At 42.5% G+C, this 21,046-nt stretch overlaps 2 protein-coding genes across 5 annotated transcripts in view; one reads left to right on the top strand and one right to left on the bottom strand.

Moving 5' to 3' along the window:
- The window catches only part of NAA16 (N-alpha-acetyltransferase 16, NatA auxiliary subunit), a 64,399-nt gene extending 62,310 nt beyond the window's left edge, over positions 1-2,089 (bottom strand). The window contains exon 1 of the mRNA XM_041407200.1: positions 1,958-2,089. Coding sequence (XP_041263134.1) covers positions 1,958-2,011 — 54 coding nt within the window. The 5' untranslated portion in view covers positions 2,012-2,089. The remainder of the gene's footprint in view (positions 1-1,957) is intronic.
- MTRF1 (mitochondrial translation release factor 1) lies at positions 1,849-19,243 on the top strand. 4 transcript variants are annotated; one of them, XM_041407202.1, is made up of 10 exons: positions 1,849-1,975; positions 8,769-9,227; positions 11,723-11,814; positions 12,641-12,722; positions 12,923-13,030; positions 13,112-13,284; positions 14,425-14,542; positions 15,644-15,780; positions 17,334-17,432; positions 19,019-19,243. In XM_041407202.1, the coding sequence occupies exons 2-10, from the start codon at positions 8,792-8,794 to the stop codon at positions 19,136-19,138; spliced, it is 1,365 nt and encodes a 454-aa protein (XP_041263136.1). In that variant the 5' UTR covers positions 1,849-1,975; positions 8,769-8,791; the 3' UTR covers positions 19,139-19,243. The 4 variants fall into 4 exon arrangements, with proteins under 4 accessions (XP_041263136.1, XP_041263135.1, XP_041263137.1 ...); XM_041407203.1 differs by lacking the exon at positions 1,849-1,975 and having other exon boundaries at positions 8,936-9,076; positions 9,165-9,227; XM_041407201.1 differs by lacking the exon at positions 1,849-1,975 and having other exon boundaries at positions 8,744-9,227.
- Positions 19,244-21,046: the final 1,803 nt, after the last annotated feature.

Genomic DNA, 21,046 nt, shown 5'->3' with positions numbered 1-21,046 from the left:
ATTATATATGAGTATAATTTCCTTGCATCTGTTCCAAGAGATTAAATCACTACATGCTTGTAGGGTCTTATTATGCAGCCTCCCACTTAATCCCTGCCCCCAATTTTGGAAAATACTAGGGGTGCTATGAGCATTTAAAATATTCTAGCAGTGCCAAAGTAAGCAAAAGCTGGTTTGATTAAAGAGCCTTTAGCACCACAAGCTATACCACTAAACAAAAACACTCTGAGACATGTCAAGCAACCAAAGAGTTCCATTTGTAGTATGCCAACATTAGTATTCCAGAAAGAAGTGCACCACAAAGAGTCAGAGCTAGTCAGAAAATAATTTTAAGAAATTACGTTTCAAGAAGACACACTATATGAAGAGGCAAGCCAGTAATTTTGTGATCAACACTTTAGGAAGTGCAACTGGCCACTATACAGCACCAGTTAAAGGCTTATGAAAGTTTTAGAACCCAAGTAAATTTCTGCACGAACTTCACTGAAGTTTTAAGCCTAAGCACTAATTTCCAACAGTTTTATCCACTGTTTAATATTAAAAAACACTGTCTAAAATATGATCTCCAGAAAAGCCACTCTATAATCCAATGAAAAAAACTTTAGAAGTGGCTGCTACTGTGAACTTGTCTGCTGCTAGTAAGAATAATCACTTAACTGTTCTAATATTAGTCACTTATTTTTAGCCGAGAGAAAGAGGAGTGCTAGAATGACTTACTAAGATGCATACCATAAGCATGCAGTAAGCAACAAATCACCATTAAGAACCAGTAATTTTTTTAAACCTGTATACTACACAAAGCACGCAAAAGAAAACAGCTCTGAAGAACTTGCTGAAAAAAACAGCTCCGTACAGAGTACAGGAGCTTACTGACACTGTTTGAACTCAGCTTCCTGAAGCCCAAATGTGTACGTCTGAACCACTACTGTGGTTCTGAAGCACTGAAACTACCTAACTAATTCAGAGAGAACTAAAGAAATTTGCGCCTGCCAGCAGGATTACTTAGTGTGCTGCACAGACGTCCTCTGCCTGCAGAGTGGTAAAATGAAACAAAACACCTCAATTTTGTTGGGGCTGGAACTCCATTACTATCAACACTGACAAGCTCGCGAAAAGGGGAGTGTGGTGTTTTTTTGTCTCGGGAAGGAGGAGTGGGGCTTTTTTTTTCGATAAAGTTTTAGCATGATAAAGTATAGTGATCGAGTTAGAAACTCACAGCTAAAGAGAGCTCATCCTTCAAAGCTATCTCGCAAACACTAAACGTCCCTTGCACCGTTAAGTCTCAAAGAGCGGAATTCGCCCAGCACAAAGGAGTTGAGACAAGTCCTCCAAAGGACACACAGAAGCAAGATACTTCATTCCACCACACGTCTTCAACTACACTCAAAACTGCTGAGCGAGCGAACTACTTTTAACCCGGTTCCTACACCAAAACCGAAGCTCTCGCTGGAAATGAAGCGCAGATGGCAATTAACCAAGCAACAGCAAACACTGCTCCACTCGCACCGTGCTTCGAGGTCTTCTCCATCGGCGCAGCGCGCAGGGGAGCGGCGGCGCAGCCCCGGCTCGCCCCGCAGTCCCCGCGGCGGGCGGGAGGAAGGCGCTCGGCGGCCTGGGGAGGCTGCCGGGCTCCCTCCCTCCTTCCCGCCCTCCCCCGGCCGGGGGCCACACCAGCCCTTCCCGGCCGCCAACACGAGCAGGGGTGGCTCGCCCGGCCTGCTCGGCGGGCCCCAAACAAAGGAAGGAAGGAAGCGGGGACGAACCGGGGCGAGGAGGCGACGGCAGCCCGGCTCCCCCCGGCGAGCGCGGCCGCCGCATCCGTGTGCGCTCAGCCGGGGCCAACTCCGGCGGCGGGCGAAGTGACCCGGAGGGCACCGAGCGAGGCCGGCGAGCCAGAGGGAAGAGGAGGGAGAAGCGGCGGCGGGAGAAGGAGAGAGGAGCGGGGCCGGTGGCTCACCAGGATCCGCTTGAAGAGGTTGCTCTCCTTGGGCGGCAGCGGCACGGACGGCATGGCGCGGGCGGCCCTGGGACAGGCACGGCTGGCGGGGGTGGGGGCAGCCCGGGAGGGGCGGCTGTCGGTACGAGGGACGGGAGGAGGGGGGAACGCCGGGGAGGAAAAGCCCGAACTCGGCGGGGCGGCGGCGGCGGCACTTTAACTCATAGCCCTGCGCCGCCCGCCCTCCCCGCCGGCTCCCCCGGGCCCCTCTGCGCAGCTGCCGGGGCGCCTCGCAGCCCGCCTGACGCTGCAAAATGGCCACCGGGGTCCCCTCGGCGCAGGCGCGGTGCCGCTCCCCCTCACAGACACCCCCTCCGCCCGCCCGGCCCCAGGGCACGGAGTGAGGATTCCCTCCGTGATTCCCGGTGCTATTCCCGGGGTGGCGGCTGAAGCGCTCCGCTCCCGGCGCTCAAACGGCCGCTTCGGAGAGCCAGGCTGCCCGCAAGCCTGGGTGGGAGGCGGCGTTGGGAAGGAGCGCAGCCTCTGTCGGCGGCGGGGCTCGGAGAGGCTCTGCGGGCTTGCAGTGCCCTGGCTGGTATTTAAGGAAACAACAGCAAACTTGGCAGCCAGGCTTTGAGCAAGCGGGGACGGCCCCCGTCGCATTAAGGCATTTTCAGCAGTTGGTTATGTAAAACTTCCCGACACCATCGTGCGTCCACAGAACAGCGGCGTTTTTTCATCGCTTGGCTCCTTCACCGAAGGAGGTCTAAGGTCTTTTATTTTTTTTTCTTGTTATTCCCAAAAATCGTTCGTAAAAACAAAACCACCAACAACCAGGAACGCTAAAATTACATGGCCCAGGGCATTACTTAAAAGGAAAATGGGTTAACTGTCAAGGTTACAACCAATTAAAAAGACCATCTTATGGGGAAAACAAACTAGGCGACTGCAATTAAAATCTCTGTTTATATAATTAACCTTTAAAAATATTAATTCTATTTTGGCATTTATTTCAAAGTATCTTAGTTCTGTAATGATATGGCTACCCACCTACAGTCGCAGATGATGAACACGATCGATATCCCCAAGTAAAGCAAGTGTGTGCGAAACAGAAACTCAACAAGAGACAGTTAGAAAGTCTGTGTACTTAATATATTTTATTTGGTGCTCGGTGAGCAGATGGCTGTGAGATTGAAGATCCCAAGCAGCATGTCCTTGACTTGACATAAGCCTTGCCGAAGCTGATGACATGATAGCTGCTTTCCTTTCCAGCTAACAGAGGGAACAAGACAGTAGACAATTTCTTGGAAGAGAGTAACCTGCATGTCAGCCTAATAACTTGTAGACTAATAAGTAAAAAAAAAAAAGAAAATAGAAAAGAATGTAAAGTATATGTTTTGATATGGTTCTTTATAGCTGAGCCATCAGGTTATGGACACTTTTAGTGAATGGTTGTTGGTTTTCACAGTGTTTTGTTAATCTGTCTAGATGTATGGTCTGTCATAAGAAATATCTCTATTGTGTTTATTTCTCAATTTTTTTGGTCTGGCATGCTTCTAATGATGTCAGCAGGGTCACTGACAACAGTATGTGTTTTCCACATGCAGTACCCAATTCACTGTTCTTTCTGCTATATGCTGTAGTAGTGCTGCATTGGGTATCCAATTTTTACAAAGCAGGAGTATTACTGAGAGGGACGGCAGCCTTGGCTTTGCCCTGCAGCATCAAACAGGCAAACAGAGCCTGTTTGGACCATGGCACTTCTTCAGCACTTCTAACAACTAGCTGAAGCCTCAACTCTATGAACCCTGGTTTCTGTCTTGGCAAAAGACATATTATGCCTCTGGGCTGAATGATAAACCGATGCATCATGGAGAATGGTTAGACAAATGTTGTGCTAGGTGGACCTTTGATCTGAAGCAATAAGTTCTTAATAGCTAAAGGTCTCTGTTTCCTGATAGTACAAACACTGGAAAGAATGCTGTATGAAAGTAGGCAGATTGCAAATAAGAGGCAGGGGTTCAATTTGCATCTAGATGTGTCCGTATTAAAAGTCTGTTAAAAGCAGCAAGAAAAGGAAAGCATGGAGGCAATAAAAGAAACGTTTGTAGGCTAGCTGGGAGAGAATAAACAAAGAAATGAGCTTTGTGGGAAGGCAGAGCTCCAACTGAAAGTGAGGTTTGGGAGTGCAGTCAAGAAAACTTCTTGTCATTTAATCCCACTGTGCTGGGCAAAACAAAGCTCTCTCTACAGGCTTTGTTAATAAACAGGACTGTATTCAAGACGCATATGATTCTGTCACCATTTTTTCCTTCAAACAGAAAGATTGCAGAAGTCTGAACGGTTTGGGCTGAAAGGGGAGAACAATATTGAAGTGAACATTGTAACAAGTTTGCTGTTTTTGCGGGATGTGTCACTTTGCTCCTGTGGAAGCTGCGGGGAGATGCTCGCACACCACTAAACCCAGTTAGGGCCCCCTGGGTGAAGAGGGGCCCCTGCGTGGGCATGGACCTGCTTTCAAGCCAAGCATGTTGCAAGGCCTGGAGCCTGTTCTGTCTGACGAGCCATCCTTTTGCCTCCAGTTTCTAAATTGGCAGGTTAATAGTGCCAGGTTTTAAAGTACAGGACTGCTCTATGTATCCCGAAGTCCCGGAGCCCAGCTGTCTTCCTGCTGTCACTCTTCCCTTCTGCACCCAGTGTCACTGTGGGCTGCTGAGGAAGGTGGTGGCACCCTGCCCCAAACAGCCCATGCCCCATAACCCCTTATCCTCACCAGTTCCATCAGCAGCTGCTGCTTCAGGCATGCAGGCTTTAAGGCATTGAAACAAGCTGTGAGAGGGGTAGAAGCAGATTCCACATCCTTCATACTCAGTTCCCATGCTGCAGTCTAAAAGCACACCATAGGAAAGAGTGTATCTTCCATGTTTTGAGTATGAGATGCATGGACAGGTCCTGTGGTGGATGGTCCCTGGCAGCCCTGCTGGCTGCACAGAATCCAGCTCTTGTCTTGGCTGTGTTGCCCCTGCATGCTCTGCTGCCTGGTAGCGGGGAGCAGGACTTTGTTAGAGTCTTTCTTTTCACACTTAAGTTAAAACATTTGCCCACAAGGCATAATAAAAACTGAACATGATCATGTTTAATCAGAGGATTTAATGCAAGAACTGGCTGGAGTAGAAGCTGATTTGATTTTTCTTGGCCTACCTTCTTCTTTTTAAACCAATTTTGGAGCATGAGGTCTACTTGCAGTTTCAAGTTATTAGGTTCTTGGTTGTCCTCCCAGAGAGGACCTTCTCAATATTTTTAAGTATCAAGTTGCATATTTAGAGTACCAATGCAAGTACAATTTTATTATTTCATTTCACTGAGCCCCAGAAAGTCATAATGGAAGAAGAGTGAGATACAATGGGAATGGTGTCTGGCTCATGACATCTCTAATGGCACATCAATGTGGGCTCAGGCCTGGGGAAGATTTCAGGGTGCTGTTTCCTGTGAACCAACTCTGGGGTGGGTCCTGTTCTGTGGAAGTGGTTTTCCATCTGTGTGCCTTGCCTCCTGTACCCACAGGCAGAGCAGAGCCAGAACCTGTCCTCAGGCCTAAACAAGCGGTTAGTTGTCATTCAGGTGTTGAGCTTTGATCAGAATCCTATCCATTGATTGGTCCCGTTTTCAGTCTTTTGGAATATATACCACACCAAAGCCCATGTTTTACATGCCAAATACAAGTTTTACCTTTTGTTTTTTTTTTTTTTTTAATTTCGTAGAATGACAGTAGCTGGGAAGAAAGGTATTTTGGTGGTTATAGGTATAAAAAAACCATTGCTTAAATATTTTTTAAAAATTAATTAGGGACGTAGTGGTATAATATTTAATAATAGCTTTCAAAATGTCCACATACATACAATGTTTGAAAGCGTACTTTATGAGGAAGCTGCAGCAAACTAGCATAATCAGAAAGGTAATTTTTATTAATATTTTGTTTGCCTTTAGTAGAATAGCAGTGATTCATTTAAATAGAATTGAATAGTGAGCTTTGACACAAAGTGGCGCTTAATGCGATTTTATTCAGACGTCTCTGAAATTAATCTTTTACTAACCAGATTCGCAGGGCGGAGGCTGCCTTTGCCGCCGGCGTGGCTGAGGCGCTGCCCGAGCAGCGGGGGGACGGGAAGCGCGTTTTCCCGCAGGCATGCTGGGACTGGGAGTGCGCCCGCTGCACTTCCCGTCTGCCGTGGGCCCGCGGGCCGGGCCGGGATCCCCGCGGCGTCCGGGCGTGCGGACGGTGAGTGCCGGAGCCCCGCCGGGCAGCGCAGCCCCCGCCCCGCCGGTGCTCCCGCCTCCTCTGCCCGCTCCTGCCTCTCCCTCCCCGCTCCTTTCCCTGCCCGCTCCTGCCTCTCCCTCCCCGCTCCTTTCCCTGCCCGCTCCTGCCTCTCCCTGCCCCGTGAGCCCCGCAGCGAGGCCGGGCTGCCGGGGCGCTCCCTGTGCGGCTCTGGGGGGCTTTGCTGGGGGGCCGTGGTGGGAGGCCCAGGTGTGCGGGAGGTGCTCCCGCGGCTCGAGCTGCCCCTGATCCAGTCGCTGAGCACTGGAGTGCCTCCTCCTGCCTGCACCTGCCAGTTCCTGTGTGCCTCAGTGCTGCTGCGTGGCGCCGGTCGCATCCTTGGTTGTTAGAAATGCGTTTTATAATGTCTGAAAGAGTTCGCAAGATTGAGAGTTCTTTCCTGCCTTGAAATTATTTTTTTTTAATATTATCTTAATTGGACAATTATAATTGTCACTTTCGCTTACTGGTTTTTGTTTTGTGGTGTGCACGAGGTAATTTTAAGCACACTTAAAAGTTATTAAAATCTGGTTTGGAGATCAGTTAATAGGTCATTTAATGCTTATAGCTCTGTAAAAGTTATATGTCTGTTTATGCAAATAAGGTGTGGCAGCCCTATTCTGAGAAGGAGATACCTTTTTTATTTAACATAGCAAAATTATTTTGAAGCCTCTGACTTCCTTGAAGGTCTGTGTTAATTCATTATTCTTTTTTTTTTCTTTTTTTTTTTTTTTTTAAACCCCAATAATTTTACTTCTGAGAGCTCAGGCAAAGCAATACAGCAAATGTGTAATTTGAGTACATTGCTTCTTAACTACACCAGTAAAAGTTAGCTAGATGGTTGTAATTAATATGTTTAATGAATTAATTGGAATAAAATATAACATTAATGATTTAAAATTGAGTTGATGATGGTCAGCACTTAGCCAAACAAAAATGGGCCATGCTGATCTTGGAGCAAGTCCATATTCATCAGCAGAATTAGGTCTTTTGGCACTGAGTCCACTTATGCCTAAATCCAGGATCATAGATTATGAGCCTGATTTGTGCCTTTTGCTGTGTTCCTGTTGAAGGGAAGAGGATCTCTCTGCTGCAACTGGTTTTAGTCACTATAGCAATCCAGGAGGAGTATAATTTGCTTTCTGTATGTTAAAGCAATCTTGAAGTTGCTGCTGTGGATTCGATAGCAGCTGCTGGCTGGGGAATCTGGGGAGGGTACAGAAGTAGAATAAAGATCCTTGCCTCCTTCTGTAGGTAGTAAATCAAGCATTCAGACAAGATGCAGTACTTCTGATTCTACTGCATATTGCTCTTTCTTTTTTATGGACAAATGCATGACAGTAAATAGGTGAGAATAATGGGTGAGTTGAGTAGTTAGAGTGTCAAAGTAATTTGTTAGTAAAATGCATGAAGATGCACAGAAGGTCTTGTCACTGATGAGTAAAAAATAATTTTTTTCAGGAAACTGAAATGTGTGTTTCCAGGAGGTCTTGTTGCAAAAAGGTTCATGCTCTTATTTTCTCAGAATCCACTTTTTTGTAGAAATCAGTGGGCAGATGGGATCGTGGCACTGGCAGGGTTACTAGGAATGCTTCTTTGTATGTTAAGTTTCTGTGTGAGTAGCCCTAGAATAGGTGTGATCTCAATGTTGCCTCCCTGGTAGAATCTTGCACTCCAATATAAAATTTTAAAGCACAATAGTAATTCATAACATAGTTTGCAATGTTGATGATATAAGAGGAAGTGATCTTTCATAGAGCAGCAGTAATGCTAACGGAGCCTGGGTTGTATAAAACTGTAGGCCAAATGTCTCAGAAAAATACAGGAGTTGTATTTCAGACTACCTGCTTCTTACTCACTTTTTGGATGGAAAATATTACCTTGTTTAAGTGTAAATATATCATAGTAAGGAGTATGCAGGAGACATAAAGCACGTAAAGAACTTCTCCTGTCTTCTTCATGTATGAGTGAGTGATTTTTGTGTAAGTGCATTGCAGTCCTATTGACTGATCTGTTGTGTGGTCATCTACTAATGTCCTCCTTTTATGGTAGTGGATATAATTTGGCACATAATTCTGGACATTTCTTACATTCTCTGTATAGAATTCTTTACCTCTAGTATTGATTTGTCTTCTCAGCAACATTTTTCTTTCATCAGTAAGGCATGAAATGGTTAGATTTTTCTAATGAGATATATGGAAAAATGAAGCTATTGTCAGTAAAGCCTCATCCACAGGAGCTTTTCCATAGTATAAATAAACTGTTTGGGGAGGGGAGAGAAAAGACTTTTTCCAACCCTCAGTCAGTACAATGGTAGTGATAAGAGCTTCTGGTTTAAACTAGGACTAAAACAGGAGTAGTTTTGTCAATGACAGTTGCATTTGTGTCGGTGTACTGAAACCAGGATATGGGCTGGATACTGTCCTTGTGTTTGTTTGTTGTGGGGGTTTTTAACTAGAATGCTTTCTTTTTCTAGATAACAACACTGGCCAATGTACTGTGAACTTTTAATTTCAGGTGGTGGAAAAATAAGAAACAAAATGAAGCCTTTGCGAAAGGTCTACCTTTTCAAGAGCCTGCTTGCCAATTGCTGCTGTCACAGCCAACTTGACAGCTGTCTTCTCCCTCCTGTTGCAAAGAAGATAGGCTGCATGGTGGGACTGCACAACCATGGATTTTGGAGGCCAAAACCTTTATTGGACACAGCTAGATTCACTCTGTCTTTTAAAAGTTGGCACAGAAAAAACCATCAGGATTCTCAAGCTTTGTGGAAGCATGAGGCTGTGCAGAAGTATCTGGAGTCTCTCAGCAAGGAATACCAGCAGGTTAGTCATCAGTTAAGTGCACACTCATTAAATGACTTTGAGCAAAGAGCCCTGAGGAGAAGATGTGCTGATCTGTCCCCCATTGCAGCTGCGTTTCAAGAAATCAAAGAGGCTGAAAGAGAAGTTCAGGAGTTAGAAGCAATGTGCGCAGGTAAAGGAAAACACATCTACTTGATTGCTTCAGAAGAGCAGCTGTGCTTGTGATAAATGTCATTGCCCAGCCTTTAAGGAAAGCTTGTGAGTAAGTTTAGCCAGCCATGGAATACTCCCTGGTCCTCCCTGCTCCCAGGAACTTGTATGTTGCAAGAGCTTTCTGCATCCAGTCACATCCTTCTGTTTTTCATCTCACCTCACTTTAGTTTGAGGTCTTAATATGGTAATTTTGGGGGAGTAGGGATTGTCTGGAACCTCAGGGATATCCATCTAACAGAAATAGTTGGAAAGCATTCATTTTGAGGTTATTTTTTGGTTGAACTGAGAGCAGTTCGAACAGAAGAAAAAAATTAGCGAGGCTAAAACCTTTGATAGATGCAGACCTCAGCTGTGTTATTTAAAATGGGATTCCACCTGACCAGTTCAGTGATATTTATTGAGCAAATGACATGAACTTCCATTAGGCTCTGAGTTGTCAGCTTCCAATTTAAATGGCAAAAGCTAATATTTCTTTGAAAATATTTGGGGAGTCCTTTAAGGAATAAAGAATGATGGTTGTTTAAGAAGCTGCTGTTTTTCAATGGTCTGCTGCAGTAGAAGTTGTGGTAAAAAATAATGAAAAATTGTCACTGGTTTTTGTATTATTTAGGAATAAGAAAGTACACAGTGAATATATAAAAGAATTTACAAAATAAGTAATGGTGCAACATTTGGGAAAAAAACCCAGTACTGTTACAGGTGTGAGGAGGTGCACACAGTAGGAAGGCAAAAATGGAATCCATGCTGCTACAGTGGTAAGTATTAAGCCAAGAGAGGGAAACACTGACCTGCAGAGAATGGGGTTTGCATTAAAGCAGTGAAGGAGGGGAAAATCAAAGGACAGGAGAAATCAGTACCCAGCAGTGTAAACGGAGGAGGACAAAAGTTCATGGTGCTTTTCAGAGAGAGAGACAAGGGGTTTGGACAAAACAGTAAGAGACATAATAAAATAAAGATGTAAATGTAGCTTATTTAGACAGGTAGAAAACATTTGTATACTTTAGTTTTAAAAATAAAATTATGTTTGTGCTTTTGGAAAAAAAATTGTTATTTAAAATGTTTTAATCCTCAACCCTCTCTAATTCTCTTCCCTGGAGAAAAGAGGAGAAAGAGTGAAGGAGACAAGGTACAAAAATTTAATAAGATAAATACTCTTGAAATAATTAAAAAATATTAAGAAAACTCTGGAAAATTAATATTTCAACTTAGGCTGTTTTTGAATCAAATGAATATAATGAAGACTTCTTCTAATTCCATAAATTATGATGTGGAGGGATGGTGTGAGGTCTAGTTGAAAGAAGGGAAAAGAATGGTAAAAAATTACAGACAATAAATTAATTAAATAGAGCCACATTATTCTGTCTGTACCATTTATCTTGTGGCCAAGTTAAAACACAGATGTCCCCTTCCTTTGGCTATTCAGTGTTTTCCACTTAGTTCCCTAACTGACCCTCTTATCTCTACTACCTGAATTCCTGACAATTGATGTAGGATTTTATATTTGCAACACTTAGTGAAGCAGAAAAATATTTCCCAGTTTCCCTCTGGTGACGTGAGTCACAAGGTAGGTTAAGTGAATTCTGTTTTGAAGGGAGGTAGGAATGGGATACCATGGGTTCAATCCTTTGAACCTTAAGCTCACTGGTCACCACCAGACCATCTCTCAGCACTGTTGACAGTAGTTAATTTGATACTGTTTATCTGACTGATCAATACTTTTTGGACCAGCTAGAAGCAGTTGAGAGTCCAGTTTTATGCTGCATCTGAGACAAACCTATGGTTTCCATGCTAGCCACGAGGCAGAAGGTTTTCACCTTCTCTTTGTTGCTTTGTTCCCTCATTGTTACTCGCAGCTGCTCAAAGCTGGCTTCAGCCATTCCCTCCTCATTTGTGTTGGTAATTGTCCAGTTGTAATTTAAATCTAGTTCAACTTGGCACGGTAAAAATGTGTGCTTATTCAATCAGACTTGCTTTTTAATTTCAGTGAGTAGAAAAGTGGACAGTAAGATGAAAAGGGGAGGGGGTTCCCTGTTTTAGCAGTGACAGTTTTTCCACTTGACTCCAACTGTCTTCCAAGTTTCTATTTAGTGTATAATCTATTGCTGACTGATCAATGTTTTTTGTTGCTGTGAGCTGGAGCCTCCATAGCAGAAAAGGCTTGGAGCTTCTGTGAGCTTTACCTGAGAATGTGTCGTAGTTTGTTAGTAAGCTCTAAAATGTGGGATGGGGCTGTCTAATCACAGGTAAAATATCTGCTGCTCCTTCTAGCACACCTGGAAAATACGGTCATTGAGTTAGCAATGTGCATCCTAGCTTGGGCTGCTCTTATTTAGTATTTTATGCTGGCAAAACACTACAAGCTTTTCTGTGCTGCAGTGCATGTCTTTGGACAACTGTGTTATAATTTGCTCTAGGTGAGATTGGCTAACATGTATTCCTCTTGTTCGAATTTAGAACTAGACAGCAGAGATGAGAAACAACTTCTAGAGCTTGCCTTAGAAGAGAAGGAAAGCCTGGATAAAAAAATGAACATGTTGTGCAGAAAGGTGAGCCTGAGGTAAAATTTTACAGCTTTGTAAATAAAGATGTCAGAAAACCTTTCCTCTGTGATCTTACTAATAGATTCTGACACTTGAGTTTAATGAAACAGAAGTCCAGCTTCTGTATTCTCCCTGAAAAGAAGTGGCAACATTAATTATTAATAAGCTTCTTAGTGACAATTGTGTCTTAGGAGATGATTGAGTAATTTCTCTTGCTTACTTGTCTATCTTCAAATGCTGAAAGGGATTAAAAAAGTGGTGAGTCTGTGCTACTGAGATTTGGCATAACATCCTAGTAACTGTTTGTGGCAGTGGACCATGCACTCTTGAGGGATTTCTTATTGGAACTTGCAGTCCTTCATTTTCTCTTCAGCTGACAGCATCCCATGAGTGGGGAAAATAAATGCAAAGAAGTTGAAACAATTCAGTGGAGACCACTGTGTTTGGGCTCATTTCTATACTCAGACTGAAATAATATGAAATGTGACTTTCTGAAAAATAAGATTAATCTAAAAATTGGCTGGGTTAGTTAATAACTTTGTCTTCATAGGTAGCTGGGGCTGGGATGGGTGACCTGGCACCTGACTTGGCAGGACTGGACTTTCAGCTCTCTTTCATGTGGATGCACTAGCAAGTCACATTTCCACACTGACTGCACTGAGTTGCAATGGTCATTGGACAGCTTTTAGTCCTACTTAACTAGCTTGTCAAAGGAAGGCAGTGGTTGTGTGTGCTCAGGCTGTGGCAATTGTGAAGTCTGGCTGTAAATTTGATTAAGAGAAGATCCAGGGTCATGACAGAGATAATGGCATTCTTTTTTTTTTTTCCTCAGCTTTTCCAGCTTCTAGTGCCAAAGGAAAAATATGATAGAAGTCCTGTCATATTAGAAGTGACAGCTGGCAGAACAACTGGAGGTCAGCAAAGCCCCTACAGTGAAGATTACTTCCAACCTCCATCCAACTCCATTAAACCTCTTATGGTTTATTCTTAAAGCCTTTTTTATACTTTACTGGCATAAAGTAAAGATGAGCATTAACCTGCCTAATAACTGGGGTTAGAGTTGCAGATAAATCTAAAAAGTGCTGTTTATGTGGTAATGCCTTGTAATTTTTAGGGGACATCTGCCAACAGTTCACTAAAGAAATGTTTGACATGTACCAGAGCTATGCCGACTACAAACGTTGGACCTTTGACATTGTGAACTATACGCCGGCTGAGATAGGTACAGCAGTTCTTCAGAGATTCCAAGACAATGGAGTACAGTTTCTCTGCTGTATTTGTCACACACTATTTGTCTCTGCAGGAGGCTTGCATCATGCTGCTGCTCATATTTCAGGAGAGAATGTCTACAGGCATCTGAAATATGAAGGAGGGACTCACCGAGTCCAGCGAATCCCTGAGACGGGCATGTCATCAAGAATGCAGCGTATTCACACTGGGACAATGTCAGTCATTGTCCTCCCTCAGCCAGAGGAGGTAAACTGTTCATTGGTTTGGTAAGGTGAACCCTGCTCACCCATTTTGGAGTAGGTGTTATTTAAAACCTTGTTACTGTTTTGGGGATTTCACTGATAACCAAGTGCTTCATGCAAGTCCCAGCAAATGAAACACAAGGGCTTTGACTCTGGGAGGTGATAGTCCTTGGCTCTGTACCTTACGTGTATAAATGGATCATCAGAAGCAACTTTGCAGAGATTTGCTGTTGCCTGAAATGGCATGTAAGTGGGTGATCATTTATTTAAGTGTTCCAGCCCCAACACTGACAAGGCTCACTGCTATGAGTAAGCCAATTTTAAATTACATCACATACTAAGACACAGAATATATCCAAGAAAATACTCAGTGTTGCATAGTGATGGGATTCTGTACATTCTTTTGATTTTTTTTGTTTCATGTAATTTATTGGTGCCCTTCTCTGGTGAATCAAGGACGGTCTCCTTTGAATGTGTTGGCTACTCTGAGATCTCACTGATATGAACAGTTCTCACTTAGACCAATTTACACAAAAAAATAAACAAAACCAGATCCTGTAGGCTTTTTCTGCACTTTCTTCTGCTTCTTCATTATACTTTACTTGCAACATTGGTCAGATCTGAATGTTCCTTTCCCATCCACTGAGCTCAAACTGTGGTCCAGGTCATCATGGACTCCTATTTCCAGGGTGGCAGTCCTTACTTGAATAGATCTGGATATGCCTGTTTTCTCCTCAGATGATTCTAAGTACTGTTGGAAGAATCATTCAGGCTTGACTCATGAACAAGATCCTTGCACTGCTGTTTAGATGTGGTTTTTAAATATTTGCTTATTTCTTAGCCTCTCTGCCAAAGCTAGTGGTTCTGCAAACAGTGATTGTGTTTTGTTTGACACGCACACATACCTTGTTTTGTGAAGCACCTGGAGTAAGAATTTGAAAAACTAAGTGAAATCTTTAAGGCATCGTTTGCTTTTCAGAGATATTTGATACTGCATTTTTTAAATTATAATGATTATGATTGTTACTTAGGAACAGTTGTAAAGGAGCAATTTTTGAGAAGTGATTTCTTATTAATGCTCACTGTCACTGACATCCAAATATTTTTAGAATGAGTAGAAAGTAGTAATTTTCTTTGATTTTAGGTTGATGTTAAAGTGGATCCCAAAGATTTGCGCATAGATACGTTCAGAGCCAAAGGAGCAGGAGGGCAACACGTTAACAAAACTGACAGTGCTGTGAGGATTGTGCACCTTCCTACAGGTAAGTCTGGCCGTACTTTGCACTTTTAATCACACTGACTCTGTATCTTGAAAAGGAAGCTTGTGATCCTGCAGGTTGCCTCTGGCAGGGCTGGGACTTAATCCAAAAAAAAAGACAAGTAGTCCCTTCTGTTTCTGTCCCTCTTGTAGCCAGGCAGTGTGAGAAAGGAGCTGTGTACCAGGGGCACAGTGATTATGCCAGTTCTGTCTTCAGAGGGAGGGTTTCATGAATACACTGTCTTTGAAGGATGAAAGAACAAATGGAGGGTGACAGGGATGGCGTAGAAGATGTAAATAATTTGCATCATTTGTGTGCTCTGTACCTTCAGGAGTAATTGCCACTGGCAACCAAGGGCATGCTTTTAGGCTAGCTGGAATTTGTGTAGTTACATGGCTGATTAAAAAGAAGGCTTGAAGATCTTCATTCAATACTAGATAATGCTATCATACGTTGGATAGAGAGGAAAATGTATATTGATGGAAGGACCACTCTGTCTTTTTTGGGATTTGTTTTATTGAAACTCAGTGAGCTTCTCTCCGTAAGATGCAGAATCACTTTAGGCACAGGAAATTGACCTGAAAACAGCTGTTCCCTATATGCCTTTTTCTTTCAGAAATCAAATGGGAAGTTACACATTTATTTTAAAGACCTTTATTTTGTTTTATCTATTTTTTCATAATTAAGTTCAAGACTCACCAGTGTTGATTAGGCACTCCTTTCTCCTAGAATAATGAATTTTCCAGTCTCCAAGAGCTTATCTGGACTAAGATTTTAAAAACTTGTGTTACACTCTTTTAAACATGCTCTTGTAGACCGTTCAAATTGCATTTTTAACATGTGACAGCTAATTGGAGTGAGCCCAGTTTCTTATGGCAATGTCAGAAACTTGATTGCTTAATGAAATTTTAAAATATTCCCGACTTTTCTGTAGCACAGAACAAAAACCCACCGGTGCAGCTGTGACAAGTTTAAAAACGCCCTAATCGTTCTAGCCAGTGTGTGAGGCCTCACAGACCAGCACTCCAGTAGTGCTTAATGTGTCAGAATGAATTCAGCTTGTTTGTTCTCTGCCCTGATGGGCTCTGGGGTGCCTCTCTGCAGGGCTGGCAGTGGAGTGCCAGCAGGAGCGGTCGCAGCAGCTGAACAAGGAGATCGCCCTGCGGACACTGAGAGCGAAGCTCTACCAGCAGGTGCTTGAAAAGCAGCTCAGTCAGGAGCAGAGCGCCAGGAAGCTGCAGGTGAGGCAAGCTGAGATCTGTGTTGTAGATTTGTTTTTCATCTCTTTGGGTGAGGGGACAGCAAGTGAGAGTGTGTGTCTAAACTAGGGGTGCTTACAAGGGAGGAGAATCTTGTCCTTCAAAATGGTAAGTCTGCCCTTACTTACCCCGGTGCAATGGTATTGTAGACTTCTCATGCAATGAAAAGAGACATCAACTGTGGCTGGAAAGAAGGGTCAAAAGACTGGCTGAAATTTTTCAGAAGGGAAAATTCAACATCGTGTACTGAATGCCCCCATTAAGGCCAGAGTTGCACAAGTTACGCATCAATAAAAACTTACATTCAATGGAAACTAGGATCAGGAATTCTCAGAAGTTTCTAAAGGAGACTATTTTAAGGCCATATGGAGGCTTTAAGAGAAACAAGTAAATGAGCATTCCTGCCACTATGCAATTAAGTAGCAGCTTATTTGATACAGTTTAGGTAACCTTTTGAGGAAGAAACAGCTTCTGGAAGAGTTACCTCAAGTTAGGCTGCAAAGTGTGCTTTTTGCTTGAAATGTCCTGTCATTCTTTTCCCATTCTTTGAGTATTTTCCCATTTGTGGTTCAAACTTCAACAGTGATCTATTGGAATAAAAATGCTTCAGAAGTAGAGAATTACTCAGTACTCCAGATTTTCCAGCTCAGCTATTTAGTCACTTATTTCAGGTTGCATTTAAGTGTATTGTCCCTGCAGATTATTAACCCCATCTTTGTAAGCAGTGAGCCATTTATCTTTTGTTATTAATTTCAGTTTGAGAGACTTCAAAGCTGATTAAAGGATTTCTATTTCTATTTCTATTTCTAAATTTATATGACTAGTGTGGAAAATCAGGCAAAATTGAATTACATTTCCTAATGCTTTGGAATTTATTCAAGAAATTCCATGTTCTAAAATATACGTGTTGGGTGCAGATGAAATTTTCACCAAAGCCCACTTAAACGGACATCTATTTATTTCTCTGAGCGTTTTTTAACATTTAATTTACCATTTTAGTGGAGACCACAGTGTTTGGTGAGGTGTTTAATCCCAACAGTGCTACATTTGGGTTTCTGCTTCAAGTTAAAATTGTTATTTGCACTCTCACATTTCACCACTAGAGGGTAACTTCACTTCTTACTCTAAGCCTCTTTTGGTGCTAACTTCTGACAGCCACACATTGACTGTGCTGCTTCCATTATTAATGGAGCCTATTTTCATTATTTTGTGTGGAAGCTACAACCCTCTCTCCCCCCAGAAAACCCCACTTGTATAATTTTTGAAGTAAGGACTTTGGTACCTTACATGGCCTCTGAAAGCTGTGTGGTTCTTTCAGCTACAGAGGGGGAACAGAAATGTGCTGGAGGATGTAGAAACTTTGTTTGTGATACAGACTCACAGACCGTGCAGTTCAGTAATGCCAAGCCAGTGACCACTAGGTAGGTAGTTGGAACAGGCTGATCCTTTACAGTTTATTTTAAGCATCCTGTTCTAGAGAACTATTTGGTTTTTTTAAAACACAACAGATTTTGTTTTTTCCTGCTTTGCTGCAGTTGGGAACAAGAGCTCAGTCAGAGAGGATTCGTACTTACAACTTCACCCAGGACAGAGTGACTGACCACAGGATCTCATATGATGCACGCAATATCAAGGTAAGGGCTCCTCATGACAATATTTAGATACTCATATTTACCATAAAAAGAAAAAACTAACTTAGTGAGTACAACTTAAGATATAGATGTCTGTATATGAAGAAAGTAGCCAGTTGTGCTCTGACAGAACGCTAGATTTAGAAAGTTTAAACTTTCTTTCCTGCCTTCTTGTAGTCTTAGAGGTTACTGGCACAGGCTGTAGCTCACTGGTTACTTCTCTGTGTGTTTTTCTCCTACCATGTGAGTGCCAAGTGACCAAGCATGTAATGAGATCCATGAGTCCTTTGGCCAAACTGGGCAAGTGACATTTGAGATTCTTGAAGCATAGTACATCCAAACCAAAAACCTGACAGGAAGGACTTTTTATTTTTGTTAGGCCATTATTTTCTCCTCCTAATGCTGGAGTAAAGAATGAGAAAATCTTTTATGTTTGCATCACAGGCCCACAGTTAAAAGAAACTGAAACTGGAATGTTTTCATTTTAAGATTATCTGAGATCTTGTCTCTGAGTAAATATCTACATATGGCTTGAATCTTACTGATTTTTCAACCTGGAAAAGAGAAAGCTTTGGGGTGACCTAATTGCAGCCTTCCAGTGCTCAAAGGGAGTCTACCAGAAAGAGGGAGATTTTTACAAGAGCATGTAGTGACAGGACAAGGGGGAATGGCTTCAAAGTAAAATAAGGTATATTTCGATTAGATATTAGGAAAATGTCTTTACTGTGAGGGTGGAGAGACTGGAGCAGGTTGCCCAGTGAAGCTGTGGGTACCTCATCTCTGGAAGTGTTGGATGGGGCTTTGACCAGCCTGGTCTAGTGAAAGGTGTCCCTGCCCATAGCAGGGGGTCTTGGAACTGGGTGATCTTTTCTGCACTTTCCAACCCAGGCCATTCTATGATTCTGTTTACTGGGGTTTTTTTACAATAGGGGAAAAAAAAACGTAATAATGGATTTTAAAAAAATTCATTTATGAAAAACAAAGTTTAGGGTGATCCCTCAATGTTTTGGCTTAGGTATCCAGTTTGCATTAAATGCTGTTGCATAAGGAGGAACACTTTTCAAACTGTACCCACAGGTGTCCTCCAGAGTGCAGGGCATACACGAATATGGAATGGTTCATGGTTAATGGCAGAGGAAATAGTTCCTTGATTGCATAAAAGTGGCTTTTGTTAGTCAGTTCCTTAGTGTTCGGATCTTTCTTGAGTGAAACTGGAACCATAAAGTGCCTAACAAAAGTTAGTTGAGCTTTGCAAAACAGTCTCACTCTTGCCGTGGCCAACACTATTTGAATGAGGTTCTTCAATCCTTGATTGTTCTTGCAGGGAATTTTCATGTAGGTGCATGAAAATTTTCAGGCCAAGGCAGTAGCTGCTTTTGTTGCTGCCAGAATCCATGTGCCTTGCACAGGCAGGCAGCTGATGTCCTGCTGCTGTCCACCACTGCTGCTTTCACATGGGAGGGATCTGCAAGGATGAGCAAGTGGAGGGATTGCAGGCAAAGTGCATTTCAGGGGTTTGAGTAGTTGGTGTTTCAGAATAATGCTGAAGAACAGTCAGTAATGCTTTTTTTCTGCTTTTTTTTCCACAGGAAATTCTAAGTGGGAAAGAAGCACTGGATAAGCTAATCAACAGATTACTGGAGTTTGCAGAGATAGAGGCTGTCACCCAATATCTAGAAAATTTGCAGGCTTTAGAAGGAGGAGGCTGAAGACCTCAAGTAGAATTAGAACAAAATTGTTGTGTTTGGTAATCGAATAAAACAGATGTGTTTGTTAGATGATATGTTGATTAAAACCTATTACTCTGTTTTTCAGGGTGTGATACTATTCTTTTTGTATCTTGGTGCAAGTGGGTTGAATTTATTGCAGCAGCCCTGGCAGAAAAGCATCAGCTTGGAGTTCTGTATGCACACTCCTCCTGTCTTGGCAGCTGGGCTTTGTTAAGCTGATCGTTCTCTTGACAGTATCGCATGGAAAGGCACAGAATTGTGGTGGTGGAGCAGAATAAATACCACATAGCGCACTTTTTATTTGGTGGTGGGAGATGTTTCTCTCCAGGTGAAAGAAACTGAGCTCCCCTGACATAGTCTAGAATCTTGCCTCCTGAATATGTTTATTTTTTTCCACTTGTTATGTGAACTTCCTAAATTAAGTACCTTAGAAATAACTTTCTATTAAGATGCTTTATTTTTTCTTTAGAGTAAATATTCAAAAGCAAAGGGAGTAAAGGGGTCAGAATGTTGTAAGAGAAACCTGTTAAATTTCTCCCAGGAATTCTTGGGTCAGCTTGTGGTGGGACTGGCCCATGTGCTGCAGTGTAGAAGAAAGTGCTCTAGTTTTCAATTAAATTTATAAGGTAACAGGCAGCTCCCTGCCTCCTGGCAAAGAAAACGAGTTCATACTGCAGATGCATTTCAACAAACCAGGTAGCTCTGGAATTGAGCTCCTGTCTTTGGGAATGTCTGCCTTTGCCTGTCCTTGAGGGGATCCAGATGTCTACAGGGCACCCTTGGCTTTGGCAGGACTCGTGCTGATGTTTTGCCCTGCACGTGTTCGGCGCTGGCAGGCGCTGGGCACCGGCAGGCACTCCTTGTGTGCCTGACTCAGGAATGCTCCGTGCTCAGGGTGACACAAAGATTGGTATTCTGCTCAGCTGCGTTCACTTGCCACATCATGGCATCTTCTTTTCATTCTGCTTATCCCGGGTTCTGCTGGAAAGCTGCTCTGCACTGTCTTCTGCATGAGAAAAACCAGTTCATTGTTGCAATTTAAATTATGCCTTGTGGTTGAGTTTTATTTGCATATTTGTTTTGTAATCAGGAATGATGCAGTGTGAGAAAATGTTCTTCTAAAGGGTGTAGTTTTTATTACTGTATATATAGCAACAATTGTAACACTATTCACCTATATTAAGAAAAACAGAATTTGTAACAGGAAGAAAGCAGGAAAATTATACTCAGTTCCTCCATTCTGCAGTTATTTTCCCATTCTTTTATGTGTTTTTATCAGCAAGCTTTGTCTGACAATTTCTTGCTTTCAACACTGTAATTATAAAAGCTTTGGGGCTTCAGTTGGGTTGGTTGGTTTGTTTTTTTCTTGATTGGTTGCTCTGCAAGTCAGTCAGGAAACTTATCATCATGCAATTCAGGATTCATTTGGACTTTGACTTCTTTCAGTAAGCAGTCCAGAAAAAGAACCCTCCAGAAAGATCTGCAGCTGGGCATGTATTTTTTGCAGTGCCAACAGACTGGTAAGAACTAATATGATCAGCTGTAATAGGAGAATATCCAGCTAACATTGTTATCCAATTACCATGCTCACTTTGATTACGCAATTAAATGCACCAATTAATTTTATTAATTATATCTCTCAAACATTTCTAAGTTTCTCTTAAAACCTTCTTTAAAAATTTAAACAATAAGACTCCACTTCCAGGATTAGTTAGTGTCTGTGAAGTTCTTTACTATACAAAATTATTGAAACACTTAAAAATATGAGCCTCATTTATTTTACTGGAAGAAAATTATATTTCTGCAGGACCTTATGGATATTTGTGATTGATTAATTTTCTGTAGCCCTTTTTTGTTGATGGTTTTGTGCAGAGTGATGAGAAGAGG

The sequence above is a fragment of the Onychostruthus taczanowskii genome, unplaced genomic scaffold, assembly GCF_017590055.1.
Source record: "Onychostruthus taczanowskii isolate IOZ18803 unplaced genomic scaffold, ASM1759005v1 scaffold26, whole genome shotgun sequence".
NCBI classification, from domain to species: Eukaryota; Metazoa; Chordata; class Aves; order Passeriformes; family Passeridae; genus Onychostruthus; species Onychostruthus taczanowskii.
The sequence above is the reverse complement of the archived record's forward strand: the minus strand, read 5'-3'. Positions and strand labels throughout refer to the sequence as shown.